This window comes from Sycon ciliatum, chromosome 2 (assembly GCF_964019385.1).
Source record: "Sycon ciliatum chromosome 2, ocSycCili1.1, whole genome shotgun sequence".
NCBI classification, from domain to species: domain Eukaryota; kingdom Metazoa; phylum Porifera; class Calcarea; order Leucosolenida; family Sycettidae; genus Sycon; species Sycon ciliatum.
The window spans coordinates 38,019,249-38,039,393 of NC_088644.1; the positions used below are offsets into that span (position 1 = coordinate 38,019,249).

Sequence of the window (20,145 nt, forward strand, 5' to 3'; positions counted from 1 at the left end):
ACCTGTGTCCGCTCTGTTGAAGAGAAGTGCTATTGCTTTCCCTTGAGTAAGCAAGCCAAGTGCACACTTCCGCTGCTGCTTTAAAAGCGTGCTCCCTAAACCTGAATTATAGCCAGCCTTCCTCTGAGTTGAAGACCAATGAGAACAATGCCTCATGTTATGACCGTTTCTGCGGCTGGTCACCATTGTACTGAGCATGGACCAATAACAACAGTACGTTTGAAGATACAGTCGGGCAGAAATATACTCAGCAGAAAGACACTCAAGCAAGACACACCGACACGCTGCATGCACCGGGAGCTTCAGAAAGGCGGCATGCCAGTAAGCTCCACTCTGTCATTGGCGGTGTGCTCTCAATATTCACTACACACCACGCAGGCATTGCCAGGCAAGCACCCAATCACATGATCGCATTCTGAGTCACATGAGCACATTCTGAGTCACATGAGCACAACGCATCATCTACTAGTACTTTTATTTTTGAAAATTGTCATAGCAATATTTATAGAACAGCTCTGGTACCACTTTTTCATAAAGATTTTTGTTTGGAAAAGCAATGTCGAAAGAAGAGCAAGGAAATCCATGCAAGTGAATGCTGTACAGTTGAAGAAAAATTCTCAGCGAATGAGAAAGTCAGCAAAACCTAAAACTGGTGTGAACGGGTGAACTTTGAAGATATGTCTGTCAGTATTTTCCGATGTGAAATACTGGTCTTGGTCGGATGTCATGAGCTATGAGGGCGGGTTTAGTTTTTCTTGCAGCCGGAAGGGAAATTTAAATAATAATGAAGTCGTGCGTAGGCCGGTTGAAAGCGGTTCATGCTCAAGAGATGGCATGTACGGAAAAAAATGGTTGCGTACGGGCTATATGCATGCTAGCAATGGTCATTACGCCAGCAAGCTGAAGAAGCATTACTCTCCGTTTCATGCAGTGTGGGTGCACGTGGAAGAGTGCTAAAGTGTCCTCTGTGACTGTGAACAGCAAGTCTAAAGGCGATCCGATCTATCTGCACACACGCCATGTGTGAAGTGTAGTGCTGCTGCTGCTCTAAGATATCGGTGTGGATGCGGATTATCTCAGCTTAGAATGATGTGTTGTTACACACGCCGAGGTGGTGGTGGGTGTGTGGTTGGGTGTGACAGCATGGGGCAGTTCAGTTGATTCTTGCCTGTGGAATAGAATGTTGCAAGCCTGTGCGCTGCTGATAGTGCTTGCGATGAAACCAGAGAATTAGACACGGCAGAGACACGACAGAGACAGGCTCTCGCCGTTTGTAGACGTGCGCACTCAAATCACGTAGTCACTTCTCGTCTTCTTGCGCTGGGATAGAGGCGACATAACGGTAGCTAGTATGGCAACTACTGTTGCACCGATGCCGATGTAGAATGCCACGCCAATCGAGCATGATCCCGGCTTATAACTGCCAGCATCGGGCCCGCACGCCTCATCCTTCACCGACTCGGCATCCCAACCGACGGGATACAGGAAGAGTGTCACTGCCATGCTCAATGCTGTGGTAACAACAACGACGACGATCGTGGAGAATACACACACACACACACACACACACACACACACACACACACACACACACGTACACACACGCACGCGCATGCCCCAATGAAACCATGAGGACTTTACTAACACATGCAGTACATTATGATTATGGACTGCCTTGAAAGCAACCAGTGCATGAACCAAAAGCGGACAAACAGCTTCACCAGTGGAATGCCAGGGTACTGTATGCCAGGGTGCTGTGTGCCAGGGTACTGTGTGCCAGGGTACTGTATGCCAGGGTACTGTATGCCAGGGTACTGTGTGCCAGGGTACTGTATGCCAGGGTACTGTATGCCAGGGTACTGTGTGCCAGGGTACTGTGTGCCAGGGTACTGTGTGCCAGGGTACTGTATGCCAGGGTACTGTATGCCAGGGTACTGTATGCCAGGGTACTGTATGCCAGGGTACTGTATGCCAGTTTTGGCACTACACTGTAGATGCATGGTTTGTGTAGAACTGTCAACCTTGTTTAGTGTAGCGTACATGGTCCAGTACAGACCTTTTTGAACACGGTTCTGCCCGTGGTCCTTCCGTCACCAGTGCAGTCCCCACATGTATTTCTTCTACGGAGGTTATGTGGTAAAAAGGGTTACGTAAAAGGCAAGGTATATGTGCGTTCTGTCCAGTCTCGAGTATCCGACTATCCGTGCATGTCCTATGCCGAATGTCAAGAAAGTAAAGGCATCGTCGGTAAGTAAAACAGAGAGGTTCCAGGCTGTCCAAGAGAGTGCTCAATACCGAGAGGCAGAGCTAGTTCGAACAATAAGAGGACGGAACAAGTGCTTTAACTCTGAGTTTCACGCACTAAGCGATCGCCAGAAAACAGTATCGGTATCGGTATGTAGATGGAGAGACTGCATTTGAGATCCATCATCCAGACTTCTTCAGTTCAGCAAAATTTAACATACGTAACTTTTACTCATACTGACAAGGGGCTCCACTTCCAAAAAATATTGCACCGCAAAGTTCACAAACCCCAATTCCTGGCTGAAACAGCAAGCGATGATCATCGGGCGGGATCATGCTGCATACACATTACACTGTTAGTCTTACCACTCACTGTGGTTCACTAGTACCCAATGGTGCAGAGTACACATTACACTGTTAGTCTTACCACTCACTGTGGCTCACTAGTACCCGATGGTGCAGAGCACTGCATCACTCACTGTGGTTCACTAGTACCCGATGGTGCAGAGCCGACTGCATGCTTTGACTACTCTTTATGGCGCACAATGCCTAGAGTGCTACTGGCCGCCGAAGAACGACTAGGCTAGCATTTTACCACTGGTACAGGATACCCCGGTATGTAGTATGGACATGATGGGTCAGCTGTACGGAGATCTCATGAAGAGCCCAGGCTACAGCGATGCCCCTCCAGTTCATCGGTACCCGACAGCATTGTATGGAAGAACCGTCTTAAGGTAGATGTACCTACTGCCACCATCCTAGAACATTCTCCACCATTGAACCACCCTCTTCCAAAGCTTCCAGATGTGTGTTATAATAAACACATTTCACAGGTCTATGAATACCTATGGGTGCTCCACGCTGCTCATCGCAAAGCAGATCTACAGGGGCCCAGGGGATGAAGGGAGGACGTCATAATCACCAATTCACCAGACAGTGATGTCCTGCAGGTATGCACATACACTGTAGGCCTGGTATTGTGCCCAGCCCCGGCCACAGTGTGGACCAGAGTGCCCTGTGGCCCAGTACTACCGTGATAGGCAGTATCAGTCAAGGACCGCCCATGCGCCTTACACTCATAGACCCTGGCCTGGGTCTAAGCGTACTCACATGCAGCAGTTACAAGCCGCCTACGTTCTCACATTGCCACTCAGTCTACATGCAATGGGTAGAACTGGATCTGCTTCTACATGCAATGGGTAGAACTGGATCTGCTTCTACATGCAATGGGTAGAACTGGATCTGCTTCTACATGCAATGGGTAGAACTGGATCTGCTTCTACATGCAATGGGTAGAACTGGATCTGCTTCTACATGACACGTCACCATCTATGGAATACAAATCTATACAAAAAATGGACTGAATTTTGTACATTGTACACACATGTACTAGGTATGGTGTGTTCACGTTTGGATGGTGCCAGGAAACATCATAGCCATAATAATGGCACACCATGTATAAGTCTTGCCTCTTGGTCTCATTGGTATAAGTGATTTGTATAATTTATTTAACCCTTTGGAGTCCATGGTTCAATTTCGAACCATGGGCATTTTGTATGCATGTGGGCGCAGTCAAACTTTCGGTTCTCGGCCAAATCTCGACCGAATTCAACAATCAAAGGGTCTAGGTGGTAGAGAAAACTCTCAGCTATCGCCTCGCACAGGTCCGAAGTCTCTCCGATGAAGTTCAAGTGACCGGCGAGCGATCAAACATTTAAAATTGTCTGCACTGCGTGCTGCGAGTCAGTGGTGCGAAAGGGATTTTCCCAGCTTCAGGACAAGCGGCACGTGCCAGGACCGGCGCGGCGCGAAGTCACGGCAAAGTAAGCTGCTACTCGAAAACATTTGAACAGTTCCGAGCTAGATTCAGTGAAATGGCTGCAAGACACCGATTTCGTCTCAGATCTGGAGCTGGTCTCGCGTTTCGAGCGGGTTGTGGCGGACAATGAGTAGTGCTCTTGGCGAGTTTGGGTTCATTGTATTTCTCTCATCAAGAGCTTTCCAACGAGCCCAAGATCTTCAAAATCGGTGAAGTAGAACCAAAGTTATGTTGGAAATTGAGTGCGCATTTTCGTGACGGCCACAAATACTGAGGAAGCAAAAAAGTTATGGACTCCAAAGGGTTAAAGGATTCCCCAGAGGCTGTTTGGGCCTACTATCGAGGGGGTCTCCATTCTGTACAGTTAGGATGAGAATATGAGACTACATGGCCCACAGCCATGATGGCTTCAATGTAGATCTACATAATATCATCGTACCAGTACAACCAGCACCACAGCAACACATCCCAGTGACAGTGTGATATGATTCACTCAGGAAATCATGACCTGATCTACAAGAGTCAAGACACAGACGGACTCCGTCATCACAACGAGGTGTCGGCAGTGTAGTTGTTGTACCGGTATCTTGAAAGACCTAGCCAACTAAGAGTGATACCTTTCACCGCCATGGTTAGAGATTCTGCTACTGCTAGCAAACAGCACCATTACATTCAGCGCCTCTCATTGTGACTACAACGATCACACAGAGCTCCAACAACGCTACGCGTTAGGCGACTCACATGCACATGAGATGATGAGGTTGAGTAGATCTAGGAATGAAAGTTTTCGAGTGGTCCACTTGGCTTTTCACCCATGCCGCACAATTACATGACACGGCCACGAAATCCTTGTAGAGTAAAAAAAACCCTACTGTCTCATTACATTTATTTCCACCTCCACCCAGGAAGGAAGGTCACATGTTGGCATCCTTGCACTAACCCTTACCTGCTACACCTTGCAGAACACCAGCAGCTCTGGACAGAGTTTTGTTGCACACATCTTCCAAGAACAGTGCGAAGAACGCTGTTAGCGCCACCAACACTAGCAGGCCCGCCGCTACACCAAACAGCACCGTACTCGTTTGCCAATAAACACTAGGGATATCATCGAAATTCTGATACCGGCCACACTCTGTGCGCAGCGTAACCTCCTGGTTGAGAGAAGTGCTACTTTGGTTCACCTGGATGTAGTTGCAGCGGCGGAACAGGCCAAAGCGAAACGTAGCGTTCTGTCCGACGCTGTAAGGCAGGCGAGTTTGTCCGTGGACCCAGTCGGCCCAGTAGAAAGACGTGCAGGCTGCTCCGGCTGCTGCGATGGATATGGTGGCCCACAACCAGCCACATGCAGTCATGCTTCCACACATCCTGTACTGGCTGTAGCTTTCTGGAACTACAACAAACGCCCTGGATGGATGGTGCTTCCTATTATTATTATAATTATTAGGATCTATCACCAATAATAGAACCCAGAAGACAACAAACAAACGCCGCTTGCACTGTGACACGGGCAACGTCGGTGGGAGCTCCTAAAGCAGGGCCGAGATAAAGAGAAGACGTGTGCCCGGATCACCCTCTGCACAAACAGGGACTTGAACTAATAGTTGTATCTTGGGTACTGTAAAGTGCTGTAACGACGGTTTCGTGCCCACTACTTCTGAGTTCTGTCACACCAAGCCGATCCTCGAGTTCACTACACACAGAATCTCATACTATGGAGTATGTGCAGTGGCGCTAGGCAGAGAGTCGACTAGTCAGTACACGAAGATATGCGTTCTGTACAGTCATGTAGATCTACAATGTCATGACTGTGCCGAGGCTGTGTAGATCTACTCGTGGAAGTGAATGTGGGGCAAGCGCTGAGCTGATACCGGTATGTGGCAGAGGCCCAGGCCAGGAGGGTAGCAGCCAGGGATCCCCGGGAGTCGTAAACTCCCTGCTAGCAGCTAAAAACACCGGGCAACAACTGCATAATGACATCCGCTACATGCTATCGCTACGACCGGGTTACGTGTGACTTCAACCCAGTTCAAGTGCAATGGCAATGCACAGCTGAGCTGAACTGCGCAGATCAAGCAGATTATTATGAGGGATGGCGAGTGCATGACATTGTGTACAAACGAGTCAAGACTCAGCGCCAGCGGCCTAGCCCTTGACTAGGGCAGCTGCATGCACCGCGCTAGCAGTAGCATGATGCAGAACAACAATGAACAGATCTATCAAGACGGACCGGTACGTGAGACCATGCATGGAAGACGGAAAAGACGTGTGGTCGCTGACAGGGCTAGGCTAGGCTAGGCTGGTTACATTTACATTTACCTACAAAGACAGACTGTACAACTGCAAGTGGCGAGGATGATGGTGGTGGTGGCAGCGGCGTAGGAGGGGTTTTGGAAGTGGTACGACCAAAGGTCGGCGCGGCCGAAGGCCGTTTTGGAGGGGGGTCCGGGGGACCTCCCCCGGGAAAATTTTGTAAAAAAGACACAAAATCCTGCGTTCTGGGAACTTCTGGCACAGTTTATAAGTCATAGAATTATTTCACGGGCAGAAGAGACGTGCATGGACATGCACAGATGCATGGCAGATCTACGAGTGGAATCTACGAGTCTAGAAAAAGGTCAAAGTCTGATGCGCATATGCATCGCGATGGATCCTGATTTTTTTATTACGGTTTTGCACGTTCCGGACGGACCACACTTTTCGAAAAGTGGTACGGCCATGGTCGTACCAGTCGTAGCGGGTGCTACGCCCCTGGGTGGTGTATCTACACTGCAAGACTGCAGTCAACAATGCCAATGCCGCAATGGTCAAACACTGAGACTGTATTTTTAGTAAGCAACACTTGAACTAAAGACAAAAGTAAAGTAACACGTAGATCTACTAGTACTACATGTACGAGCAAGAGTCCATAACCCCCAACTACTTGGGCCAAGTCCCCCAGACTCTGCAAGAGTGTGCAACTGGGGTCTGGCAGCTAGCATGCTATTAGTAGTAGTACTAGTAGTAGTATTACTATTACTAGTGTAGGCCCACTGTGAGTGTGACTGCATGCACGGCGAAATTCCAACATTACGTCATGCCGCTGAAACACAGTACGCAGTACAGGCCTACTTACTTAGTGGTGGACCTACATTGAAACCTGTCTAACTCAGTAACTGACTCTAAGACGACCGCTCAAAAACGTGGTCTCTGTTACCAGGTGATCTCCTTATCCAGTGTCATTTGACTGGAAATAGCATCCTTTGGTCCTGATTTCAGTGGTCTTCTAGGACAGGTGGTCGCCTTATCCGAGTGGTCGCCTTGACCACCTGGTAACAGAGACCACGTTTTGAAGGTCCCTTGAGCGGTCGTCTTAGACAGGTACTAGGTTTCACTGCAAGTCACTAAGGGAAATTAGCAGCATTTGTCGGCGAGAAACAAGCCATTAGGAGGGCCACACGCGGTGAATATGGAGAGGTATACAATCATGTACATGTAAATATAACAAAGGGACCTCGGGTATACCGATATATAAAGGCACACAATGAAAACTTTGGCAAATTCCGCCGCGACTCAGAGCTTCATGGCTGAACCATACCATAAAAGGTACGCCGCTCATTGCTGTCTATGTTACTGGGGTGGCCAGCAGAAACCTGTGCTGGTGAGGGCATTTGGATACCAGCTCACTTCTCTTGTTTAGGGAGGTAGCCTTTGGAGCTTTCAGGATGTGGAGGTTTTCGGTGAGGCATAGGCCACATTTCTTGCTGATATTACAGTAGGAAGGTGCTCTATCCTTGATCTTCCATCCTTGACCCGGCAGTTGCATGGCACGACAGGCGGTCGCGAGTGGAGTTTTGCAGCATCGTGTCAGGGAAGTGTTTCTTGATGAACGTAACCAAAGCCATACTGGAGGTTTTTATGGGCCCTATGCGGAGCAGCGTACATGTACATGTACATGTATGTAAGAATCTGTGGCAGAACAAGCAAGCTGCAAGGGTCATCGAGTGGTTCAAGGGCATTGAAGCGTTCATCACATTAAAAGATCATAAAGCCGACTTCCATGACAAGCTGCCATGCAGGCTAACCTCGCCAAGTCCGAAATAGGCGTCGTAAGCAAAGCCATACTGGATGGTGTTATCGGCCCTATGCGGAGCAGCGTGCGTAAGAATCTGTGGCAGAACACGCCAGCGGTCATTGATTGGTTCGAGGGCATTGAAGACAAGCCGCGGTACACCTTCGTCATGTTCGAGATCGTCGAGGTTTACCCCAGCATAACGAAGGACCTTCTGCTGGATGCTCTGTCGTATGCCGGGACGCACCTTCCAATATCCAAGAAGGACATTGTGATTGAGACAATACTACACGCACGAAAGTCGCTGTTGTTCGACGGCGGCAAAGCGTGGATGAAGAAGGAGAAGGACGGGTCATTCAACGTCACATTGGGGTGATACGACAGCGCAGAAGCCTGCAAGCTTGTTGGGGCTTTCATTCTCAGCAAACTCTGTCCACTCCTGGGCGACCACTGCGTGGGTCTTTACCGTGACGACGGACTAGCGATAATGAAGGACGCTACAGATCATGATCTGACCGCACGCGCAAACGACTCATACAGATATTCCAAGCGCACGGCCCTAGAATAACAATCGAAACCAACAAGAAAGTCGTCGACTACTGTACTTGGATGTGACCATGAATCTCGCCACCGGAACATTCCAGCCGTACAGGAAACCAAACAGTACGCCCCTGTCGCTCGATGTGCGGTCCTGTCGCCCACCGCAGGTGCTGAGACAAATACCCACCGGCATCGGTATCAACCAGGGAGTAGTACAATACCGGTATTGTACTACTCTCTGGTATCAACAAGAGGCTGCAACGCATCTCACGCAATAAGGAAGTGTTCAACGATGCTGACTCAGAAATCTGTATACGAGGACGCACAGAACTTCAGAAGTGAGCTGGTATCCAAATGCCCTCACCGGCGCAAGTTTCTGCTGGCCACTAATTTTTCTTTTTCAGGAGTTTTCGATATTTTGCTCGAAGAATTGCTTGCGCGTGTGTTTCTGCGTGTGCGAGTTAGGGTGTTGTGGGTGTCTGTATGTGCGTGCGCCCGTGTGTAAGTTAGGATGTTGTGAGTGGGTGTGTATGTGTCTGTGCATGTGTGTTGGTGTGTGTGTGCAGTTGGGTGTGTGTGTACAGGAAGTGAATGTTGGCCGTAACCCAGCACGTCCCTTGTCTGTGATGGACGAGAATGGTAACCTTCGACCGACCCTGCTGCAACTTGTGACCGCTGGTAGCGGCATTTTGATGGTGTCCTCAACATCACAAGTCAGTTTTCCGACAGTTCGCTGGAGTCCCTGGAACGCCGTCCTACCCGCCATGAGTTAGATAACCCGCCCACGCACCAATAAATTAGCCATGCTCTCAAGAAGCTGAGCCTCGGTAAAGCTGGTGGTGAATCGGGCATATTGCCGGATATGCTAGTCCACGCTGGAGCAGACTTTCTTGCTGCTTTCCACCAACTCTTGGGCGACATCTGGGCCAAGGGTTCAGTAGTGGATGATTGGCGGAATGCGGTGGTGGTCCCTGTCCCCAAGAAAGGTGACCTTCGCTGCTGTGATAACTGGAGGGGCATCAGCTTACTGGATGTCGCTGGAAAGGTGTTTGTCCGGGTTATGCAGGACCGTTTGCAGGTTATGGCTGAGGAAATTCTCCCGGATTCTCAGTGCGGTTTTCGGCGAGGTCGAGGTTGCACGGACATGATCTTCTGTGCACGTCAACTAGTGGAGAAGACTATTGAGCACAATACCTCTCTTTACGTCTTGTTTGTAGATCTTCAGAAGGCGTACGACTCCATCCCCCGCACAGCGCTCTGGAGTGTGCTGGATAGGCTGGGTGTTCCGCCGGTTATGTTGGGACTCATCAGGTCCCTTCATGAGGGTATGATTGCGAAGGTGCGAGTCAACGGTAAGCTTTCCGACAACATCTCTGTGACTAATGGGCTGCGTCAAGGATGTACCCTAGCACCTACCCTCTTCAACCTTTATTTCAGTTTTGTGGTTGCGGACTGGCGCGCACGTTGTCCAGACACTGGAGTTGACCTGCTGTTCAGAAACGGTCGCAAGCTGGTGGGGAACCGCACGGCGAAGTCCCGGTTATCCGCGACGAGGGTGACTGAGTCCCAGTTCGCCGATGATGCAGCGTTGTAAAACTTGTATGCAACCACCAGAGGAAGATTTGAGTGCATGACGTCCGAGTTCATCTTGTGTGCACAGCGATGGGGACTGACCGTCAGAATTAGGAAGACGAAGGGCATGGCGGTGGGTCAACCAACATCAGTTGATCCCGTTCAACTCGGTGGTGATAGCAGGATTGACATGGTGGACGGGTTCCGGTACCTTGGCAGCGTGCTCTCTGCTGACGGAACGGTGGATGCGGACCTCGCTGCTCGTTTGGCGCAGGCGTCCCGGCTGTTCGGCGTGCTCAGGTATCCGATATTTCAGTGCGTACATCTCTCGGTCCACACCAAGCGGCTGGTGTATCGTGCTATTGTCCTTCCTGCTCTTCTCTACGGTGCGGAGACATGGCCCATCAAAGCGGGTCATATTCGCCGACTCAACACTGTCCTTTCACTATCAGTGTTTTCAGAGATTGTCGTCAGCATCGCTGAGTGAGCTGGCAGGGGTGGACGTCGACATGGCCGATGTGATCAGGAAGCACCGCTTGCGGTGGCTTGGTCATGTTGCACGGATGAAGGAGACCCGGCTGCCCACGCAGATGCTGTTCGGCGAACTGCCCTGCAAACGCCCGCAACATGGTCTCAAGAAGCGCTGGCGGGATGTTGTGTCCTCGGACTTTGCTGTCATCGGTTTGTCTGAAGCGGACTGGTATGACACAGCGCAGGAGAGATCCACCTGGTTTCAGTGTTGTCGACAGAGGGTCGAGAAGGAAGCCCCAGACATCCCGTACCCCAACTACCGCTGTGACAGAGTGTTCCGTCGTCCTGGTGACCTCAAGCGGCATGCGCCATACGGCAGATTTCGAGTTTAGACTTTAGAGCCTCAGCGTGAGGAAGCCATCGCTAATCATTGCTACGGCAATGGGCGTTCAAGGTTCAAGGTGTGTGTGTGTGTGTGTGTGTGTGCGTGTATATGTGTGTGTGTGTGTTTGTGTGTGTGTGTGTGTGTGTGTGTGTTGTGTTAGTATGTGTGTGAGCGTGGGTGTGAGTGTTTTTTGGCGTATGCATGTTAGGGTGCTACTGCTAGTGTCTGAGCGAGATTTAGCGCGTGCTTACTAGTGCTAGACCTGCACCAACTGCATCTGCCTCTAAAATTGCCTGTCCCTGCATGCATGTACATGTACATGTACATTCACACGATTACTCCTCCCGCTAATGTATTATCACACCTCTCTCCACTTAGATAATACCAGCGCTGCCTCCTATACCATTATCCCTGTCTGATGATCGGTTCAGCCATGAAACTCTGAGTCCGAGACAACGGAATTTGCCATGGTTTTCATTGTGTGCCTTTGTGTACGCCACTCTGCCTGAACTCTGTGCTGCGCCGATGAGTCCACAAAGGACGAAACAGTTCTGTCCGCAGATTGAGCATGTACATAATGTACATGATTGTATACACCAGTATTATAAAAACCTCGGCTTCACGTCGGTTTTTATACAGGTTTAATGATTGTAATCTCACTGTAAGTCCGTAAGCACCTCTACATTCTCGCTTCCGTTACCTTGTATTGGCACATTTAGGGTATCCTGTAAGTACTATTGATTTGAAACTCGGTAATAATAATAATACTTATCACTCTCTTATTATTGACCCCCACAGAAACTTGTGATCTCTAAGCGGTCAAATATCAGCATATATTGACCGCTTATATTGACCACTTATTATTGACCACTTAGCCCGAGGACTTTAATAGAACTTTTTCCTCAACTTAGAAAAAAATCAGAACTGAAAGAAGAAAAATCTGAAGCCAAATGCTGGGATTTGAACCCAAACTTTCAGATTCTCAGTCAAAGAACTTGGGGAACATACTACAAGAGACAACTGAAAACTTCGGTTTACACAGAAGTAATGTCCAATGTAAACGGCATATGTACATACTATTATACTATTACAATAGTATTCCTTTCTTCCTATAGCAAAGCAAAAACAGTTTTAGGTATGCTATGTCGTGATAAATCTATTATTGCCCTCATAATCGGTCAATATATGAAATATAGACCTCGTAAAAGACCTCGGGGGACCTCGGTCTTTTACTCGTTCTATATTTCATATATTGACCTCTTTAATCGTGCAATAATAGATACATATTGTACACTCTTCACCAGGGAGTCGTAAAAGGCTTTTACGACTCCCTGCTCTTGCTGTTACTCGTACTCGTAGATGTACGAAGGACATAACGACTCATAGATCTACTCGTACTACCACGGCTCGTGCAGCACAGGCAGTGGTCGGTGACATGACGTTGTGTTGATGGTTCTTTTAAAAATAGGGGGCTTTCCCTCCAGGAAGCAGCAAGTATTTTTCGTTCGGGAGTGAGGTTCAAGCAATGAAGCGTCCAAGATGATGGCAATGGATGCCCAGTCCTTCAACGAAGGCTCCAAGAGGCTAATAGTGGTTTTAGTACTGATCGTCGCCTGGTTTCTGGGATTCTCCAGCAGGTTGTTCTCAGTAATTCGCTTCGAGAGCATAATCCACGAATTTGACCCATGGTGAGTCTTCAAAAATTTGTGTTCAATTTTGAAAATGCGATAACCTAAAGTATTGATCACACACTTAGCACTTCGCGGAGCACTTCTACTACTGGCTTGCATTTATTGTACAGTGATATAGCTATTCCTGCTTCCTCGCACGGCGAAATGAATGGGGTGAGAAGTCGACACCATAATATTTTCGTGGCCATATCTATTATTTCAATATTTAAAAAAATGAAACGTTCGATATTTGATATTCATAAGGTTGAGGGAGTTGAAATGGGAAAAGTCTGAAGAAAAACTGGGACTGTCCCCACCAGGACTCGAACCGGGGACCCTCGTTTATGTGCACCGATGCTCTACCACTAAGCTATGGTGTAATCGTCATCCCCGCAGCGACTGCTCAACATCTCCAGACTTTGAAACTCGCGTGTCCGGTGAATCCAATAATATTTGAGTATACAATTAGGCCTTTGCACATGAATGGCTCGCAACCCAACATCTGGAGAACAATCAATTATTAGTTGTTGCCACGTGCGCCTTGTGAGAGCTGGACCGTGACGATCACACCTTCCATTTGGTGCTATCTTCACACTGCCTTGTTAGGTGTTGATATTGTCCATAGGTGGCACTTGCACACCATACCACATGTCACACCTGCGCTTGTGCTGCCTGCAACGCTTGGCGCCTATTGCTGGCTACTCTCACACCTTGCAGGGTTCTAGCCAAAGGGGGGTAGGGGGGCGCAGCGCCCCCCCCCCCCCCCCCTACTCCGTTTGCGCGCCCCCCCCCCCCCCCCCCCTGTGAAAAAGTGCCGCCCCTTACTCATTTTCCGATTTTTGTGTTTTTTCACGCCATTCAACGAAAATACAGTTGATAGTCACTACTAGAGGGTTCATAAAGGCACATTTGTGAGGGGTGAAGTCGGGGTTCACCTGTATGTTGCATTTTGAATGGCAAGACAATTTTGGACGATGGAAAAAAATGGGTCATGGGGTAACTTTTTCCCATGACCGCCCCCCTACTATATTGACCTGGCTAGAACCCTGCCTTGGCCAGAATATAGTTAGGCCTCAGTAGTGATTTGTAGTCAGTTGGATTCTGGACAATAACCTGTCTCATTGGTGGCAGCGGTGGGATTCGAACCCGCGCCTCCGGAGAGACTGGGAGGCCTCAATGTGTTTTGTCACCTTTTCTATTTTATTAACCAAGCGTTTCGGAGACTGCAGTTTTACCGTAAAGTACCGCCAAAGCGCCCCGTCTCGCGAGAGCTCCCCACCTTGATTTTACAGCCAGAGGAAGGAAAATCGTATGGCAGAGTGCAACGAAGCTTGTACGATGTGAGAATCTTAGTGTACTAAGGTCACACGTGGCAGGTTTTTGTGTGGAGCTTGTGTCCGCTGGAAGGTTCGAATTGACTGCAAAACGTGCAATATGTGTACAAGGTTCATGTCGTATGACCTACAGACAGCAGACCACCTCCGCAATACGACCACGACAGGATGAGATGGTGGGGCGCTCTGGCGGTACTTAACGGTAATATTATAGCAACAAGGCCGACTAATTGCACTGTAAGCATTTCGTAAATGTCGACATGTATGGGTAAAATGTGAAACGATGATTGCAAGGCACACAACGAAAGGGAAAGGGAGGATTTGTTCAGAACTGTTTTCTTGTTACATTCATCATCAGCGAATCTATGTAACTATGGAATGGGGATTACTTGAAACAAATCTTATATTAAGGACGTTTAGCAACGCGAAAATTCGAACTTTTGGTGGTGGTGGTGGTGATATTTCGCGAAAATCTATTTCGAAAAAGGAAACCTTGTGAGGTTTAGCAATCCGAAATGACTTTTTCTCGAAGTTATTTGAATCTTTTAGCACCATACCATATAGTGCAGCTCTGTCTCAAGCAGGGGGCTGTAAGATTACTACTCCCTGTAGTCAAATGCGTACCGAGAAAAGAGAAAGTTACTTTCGCAAATCACTGCAACTTCGCGTCCAAGTTTTCGAAGTTTCGACCTTTGTTTCTGTACTCATTCCCAGACTCGAATTTTCTTTCGAACTTTCGAACGTTGGTCAGATCATCGGCGGGTATGGTATGACCGGACCAGTTAAAAATTGCTTCCGGCGGTCCTGACCAATGATTTATGAAGAGAGAGAGAGAGAGAGAGACAGACAGACAGACAGACAGACAGACAGACAGACAGACAGACAGACAGACAGACAGACAGACAGACAGACAGACAGACAGACAGAGAGAGGGAGGCGGTACTAGCTACTACGTCATTGCGCAATGGGCCTATAACCACACTCTGCATCTTTTTTACTTTGTATCCTTCCGGTGAAGGTTATCAACTGTGCGATATATTTCCGTTGTTCTTCCCTCCGGCTCAGGTTCAACTACCGTGCTACGCGGGAGCTGGTCGAGCATGACTTCTACCACTTTCTCAACTGGTTCGACGACACAGCATGGTACCCACTGGGTCGTATCGTGGGTGGAACGGTAAGTCTATGCTGCATGCCGCGCCACTGGGCAAAGACGTTCCTATCTCATACAGAACAGCATGTCTCAAAGTCATCTTGCTTTTGGCTAGAGTGTTTGTCCTGCTGTTTGCAGACTGGCCAGAAAGTGATAAAGTGGAATGTGTTGCACTGTTGCTTGTGTCCTTGCTTGTCTGTACCAGCCTGTAAAGCGATGAAGTGGAATGTTGCACTGTTGCTTGTGTCCTTGCTTGTCTGTGCCAGCCTGTAAAGCGATGAAGTGGAATGTTGCACTGTTGCTTGTGTCCTTGCTTGTCTGTACCAGGTGTACCCCGGTCTGATGGTGACGTCTGGCAGCATTCACTATATCCTCAACGCGCTCAACATCACTGTGCACATTCGCGATGTGTGCGTGTTTCTTGCCCCGTTCTTCAGGTAACTACGCACCACATTTGTACTGTACTTACCTGTATGGGGCAGTCGCCCCATCTCATTCTTACACTCAAATTATGCTGTGCTTGTGTCTGTTGCACTCTTGTCTTCCATACAGCGGTCTAACGGCAATATGTACGTTCTTGCTGACTCGCGAAGTGTGGGATGAGGGTGCTGGTCTATTTGCTGCCTGTTTCATGGCCATCGGTGAGTAATCTTTGCTCTGCAGGCGAACACTGGTGCACTGTGCAGTTACCCATGCTCGTTTTGTATGGACAAGCAGTCACACACGCACGCAGTACGCACGCTCATGTGCGCGCGCACATACATACACACGTACATGCGCGCGCGCACACACACACACACACACACACACACGCACATGCACACACGCACACATGCACACACACACCACACACACACACACACACACACACACACACACACACACACACACACACACACACACACACACACACACACACACACACACACGCTGACTTTTGCAAGTCTTGGCGTTTTCGTATATGACACTGTACAGAATTGCACCGTGAGTAAGTCCTTCGGAGCTGCGCACTCTTGTGGGTTATGTACTCTTGCTTGTGTTGGCAGCCATGTTTTGACTGTGAAGAAAGCTGCAGCGGAGTCTTTGGTGCTGCTTATACTCGAAGTACTATAGCTACAGTCCATTTCAAAACTATAGACGCGCAGTGTTTTTGAAATATTTCAAATTTGGCTGGAACTTTTTGAGAATAGTTTTCGGAATATTGCTCAGGTCCGCTCCACAATTACTCTCATTATAGTTTCTAAACGATTGGATAACAGACGCCCAATTTTGAAAAACATTATGCACAAAGTGATCACAGGCTTTATGTGGTATAGATGCTTGCATAACGGTTTTTGCCTAGGTACGCGTCTATAGTTTTGAAATGGACTGTAGCGATGATGATCCTTGTGTGTTTGTGTTTGTGTTTGTTCTTGTCGGTGTGCACAGTGCCTGGGTATGTATCCCGGTCAGTGGCTGGGTCGTACGACAACGAAGGCATTGCCATCTTTGCGCTCATGCTCACCTACTTTCTCTGGGTAGGTGGCCGTCTGATGATTTGTCTGCTTGCTATGTTGTGTGCATGGTTCTGAAAAACTGCGCGAGGCATCTAAATTGGCAGGTCCGGCACGACTGAGTTTGCTCTTTGCTATATCCTATTGTAGATCCGCAGCATGAAGACGGGCTCAGTATTCTGGGCGTCGTTAGCTGCCCTGGCGTACTTCTATATGGTAAGCGTGCTGTTCATCATCCAGTGCATTTTGTAAACAACGTCCCCGTCATCCAGTGCATTTTGTAAACAACGTCCCCGTCATCCAGTGCATTTTGTAAACAACGTCCTCGTCATCCAGTGCATTTTGTAAACAACGTCCCGTCATCCAGTGCATTTTGTAAACAGCGTCCCTGTCATCCAGTGCATTTTGTAAACAGCGTCCCCGTCATCCAGTGCATTTTGTAAACACCGTCCCCGTCATCCAGTGCATTTGGTAAACAATGTCCTACACGTGTCAGACCATTATCTGGGTGCACGGACGGCTTGTTGGTTCTCGTTGTGACTGAATTCTTCTGTGTCGCTCCTCTTTTTGGCCATTGTGTTGTTGCATGTGTGTGCGTGCATGTGCATATGTGTGTGTGTGTGTGTGTGTGTGTGTGTGTGTGTGTGTGTGTGTGTGTGTGTGTGTGTGTGTGTGTGCGTGGGTGCGTGCGTGCATGCTTGTGCGTGTGTGTGTGTGTGTGTGTGTGTGTGTGTGTGGTGCGTGCATGTGTATGTTCACTAGGTCTCTGCCTGGGGTGGCTATGTGTTCATCATCAACCTCATTCCCATGCACGTCTTTGCCCTGGTGCTCATGGGACGCTTCAATTCTCGCCTCTACGTGGGTAAGCAGTAGCGGTGTGTACGGGTAGTCGGGTACCCGTGCTACCCGTGAGGACCTCGGGTAGACGGGTACAGAATAGTACCCGAAAACCCAAAGTCGCTGATGACATCATGTACAGTGCACGCGTACAAATTCATGTAAATAATACTCCGCATGTCTACCCAGTGTGCAAGGGAAGGGGTGCACTGTGAATTACCATGGAAACATTACCTGACAGGGTACCCTTGCTACCCGTGGAAAACTACCCGAACCTGATACTGTATAAGCAGAAATATTCGTCTGGAATTTAATTTCGTCTTTTTCGTCCAAGGAGCTTTTGGACTAAATTAAATGTAGGACGAATATCGATTTGTCCAGCGTTTCTATACACTCTTATGATCTATGGACGAAATTTTCAACCGGACGAACTCCTTTTCTTTGGAGTTGGACGAAATTATTGACCGACGAAATTTTCTGCCTCTACAGTACCCGAAGAAAATGCTACCCGACTCAGCCCTTGTAAGCAGTGGTGTCGCGGGAGATTGGGGTTTGTTTTGCTGTCCTTTCCAGTGACACCAGTGACTCAGGGGCCGTTTACATGAGAAAAATAAGCCTGGGCTTATTCAACCCAAGGCTACGTACGATAAGCCTGCCTTGATCTGTAACGCAGTCGTTTGTGTGGCAGGCTTATTCAGCTCGACCCGAGCTGAACTAGCCCTACCCTTGGCCTCCGAGCTTATCCCCCCCCCCAGGGCTTCTTTTCTGTAGAAGCATGAGCAGGCACTTCTTGATCCAAATTTCATCATCCACGAACATTTACCACTGCGATCATGTGGGATTTGAAAAATACACACAGAACTCGCAGTCACCCACCCGAACTCTCTGCCTCGTACAACCGTCATGTAAACGGTTGAAAAATAAGCCCAAGACGAATAAGCCCGGGCTTATTTTTCTGATGTAAACGGCCCCTAATTTTAATTTAAGGTAAAAAGAAGAAGGACAAAATGTTACGAGTTGTGACTAACTGTCCATTGACGGAACCAGATCATATACTGTAAAAGCAGAAATTTTCGGTGGTGTAATATTTTCGGTATTCGCCAAAATCGGCGGTTCGGTAGCGGGAAATTTTCGGTAAAACCCGTTTTCCAGGTAAGTGTACTAGTACTACATGTATACAGTATCGGTTGTACCGAAAATTTCGGTGCGTTTTATTTTCGGTAAAAATTGTCGGCACCGAAGTTACCGAAAATAAAACACCACCGAAAATTTCTGCTTTTACAGTACAGTCAGCGAATGCGACAAAATGGCTCAAAACTGACAAGGAGTACTGAAACATTTAACCATAATTAAATTGGCTCACCATCCGAGTTCAAATTTAATTTACATCGTTTAAAAGACATACTGGTGACAATGAATAAGCCAGAAGAGTTATTTGGATAGTGATGGCCCTGGATCTAGAAGCTATTACCTCCACGTTCTGGTCGCAACACTACTCTCTTTCCACCAGTTATCGATGAATCACGGTTCGTCTTTTGTACATTTGAAATTTTCTTTTGAATCTCTGACTTTGTGTTTCTGTTGGTGTTGCAGCATACACAACATTCTTCATCATGGGCCTGGTGTTGTCCATGCAAATCCCATTTGTTGGATTTCAGCCTATCAGAAGCAGTGAGCACGTGGCTGCCCACGGTAAGTTAGCATTCGTCACACCTACAGCACTCGCTGTGATTTTATAGCGTTCGCACATACGTGTAGTGCACTCGCTCGCACCTACAGCGCTCGCACCTACAGCACTCGCACCTACTGTTGCGGACAGTGACATCCGTTCAGAATCAAGCGGCCACCACTGCTGGTCTATTTTCCCAGTGTTACAGTGTATGCCCGCACTAAGCAAGTCAGGGCGCCGCCCCCGGGTATTCCAACGGATTTCAATCAGTCGCACTGTCCACAACAGTGCAGTCATACCACTCCTGTGATTGTAGCTAAAGAAAGGCGAACGAATGATCAAATTCTCTCTCCTCTACACTATGGTAGTCCTGGAACTGGACTGTACTGTCTGCTGCAGTGCAGGCTAACAGTTGTCAATACATTGTACTACTTTCATTCATCAATTCTTGTATCTTGTAATGTGGGTGTTCTTGTCTTCGATCTCTCGTATAACAGTTAGCAGCAACTCTCCAAGAGGTCTTTAGGAACATAACACTACACCGTGGCCAGATTGCAGAATGCACTCATGTGTTTACCATAATTGCTTGATAACACATGTACATGTATGTGTGCGTGTGTTTGCATGCATCCATACACGTGTGCCATGTCTTGTTTTTTGTTTTGTTTGTTTGTTTGTCAGGTACCTTCTTGCTGCTCCACGCTTACATGTTCTTGATGTTCTTACGTGATCACATGTCCTGGGACGCATTCAAGGATCTGTTCATTGGACTCGTGTTTATCGCCGGCGGAGTTGTGGCTCTTGCTGCAGTCTTCCTGATGTGGGCTGGTGAGTTTGGTGTGTAGAAATGTTCGAATCTACAGAAGCAGCCAGTGAAATGATCGCTGTCATGTTCTAAGTGTAGCAAGGGCAA

The 20,145-nt window shown here is 48.2% G+C and overlaps 3 protein-coding genes across 3 annotated transcripts in view; 2 read left to right on the forward strand and 1 right to left on the reverse strand.

Annotated features, from left to right (window-relative positions):
* Positions 1-458: 458 nt before the first annotated feature.
* Positions 459-5,770, reverse strand: LOC135809965 (LHFPL tetraspan subfamily member 6 protein-like). Its single transcript, XM_065323416.1, has 2 exons — positions 5,010-5,770; positions 459-1,511 (listed from the first exon to the last, which is right to left on the reverse strand). Exons 1-2 carry the CDS (start codon positions 5,425-5,427, stop codon positions 1,288-1,290), a joined length of 642 nt encoding a protein of 213 aa, XP_065179488.1. The 5' UTR covers positions 5,428-5,770; the 3' UTR covers positions 459-1,287.
* A 4,511-nt stretch (positions 5,771-10,281) lies between these two features.
* Positions 10,282-10,710, forward strand: LOC135810570 (uncharacterized). Its single transcript, XM_065324063.1, has one exon. The coding sequence runs from the start codon at positions 10,282-10,284 to the stop codon at positions 10,708-10,710; it is 429 nt and encodes a 142-aa protein (XP_065180135.1).
* A 1,859-nt stretch (positions 10,711-12,569) lies between these two features.
* The window catches only part of LOC135809966 (dolichyl-diphosphooligosaccharide--protein glycosyltransferase subunit STT3B-like), a 22,012-nt gene continuing 14,436 nt past the window's right edge, over positions 12,570-20,145 (forward strand). Inside the window, exons 1-9 of the mRNA XM_065323417.1 lie at positions 12,570-12,767; positions 15,149-15,257; positions 15,561-15,670; positions 15,786-15,874; positions 16,662-16,750; positions 16,877-16,942; positions 17,489-17,588; positions 19,157-19,255; positions 19,914-20,060. Of these exons, the coding sequence (XP_065179489.1) occupies positions 12,619-12,767; positions 15,149-15,257; positions 15,561-15,670; positions 15,786-15,874; positions 16,662-16,750; positions 16,877-16,942; positions 17,489-17,588; positions 19,157-19,255; positions 19,914-20,060 (958 nt within the window). The 5' untranslated portion in view covers positions 12,570-12,618. The remainder of the gene's footprint in view (positions 12,768-15,148; positions 15,258-15,560; positions 15,671-15,785; positions 15,875-16,661; positions 16,751-16,876; positions 16,943-17,488; positions 17,589-19,156; positions 19,256-19,913; positions 20,061-20,145) is intronic.

Bases quoted from the DNA above. Each gene is read 5' to 3' on its own strand.
- LOC135809965 (XM_065323416.1), bottom strand. From the start codon at position 5,427: ATGTGTGGAAGCATGACTGCATGTGGCTGGTTGTGGGCCACCATATCC. The intron at 1,512-5,009 runs GTAAGGGTTAGT...TTGTTACCACAG, and splicing joins TGTTCTGCAAGGTGTAGCAG to CATTGAGCATGGCAGTGACA.
- LOC135810570 (XM_065324063.1), top strand. From the start codon at position 10,282: ATGACGTCCGAGTTCATCTTGTGTGCACAGCGATGGGGACTGACCGTC.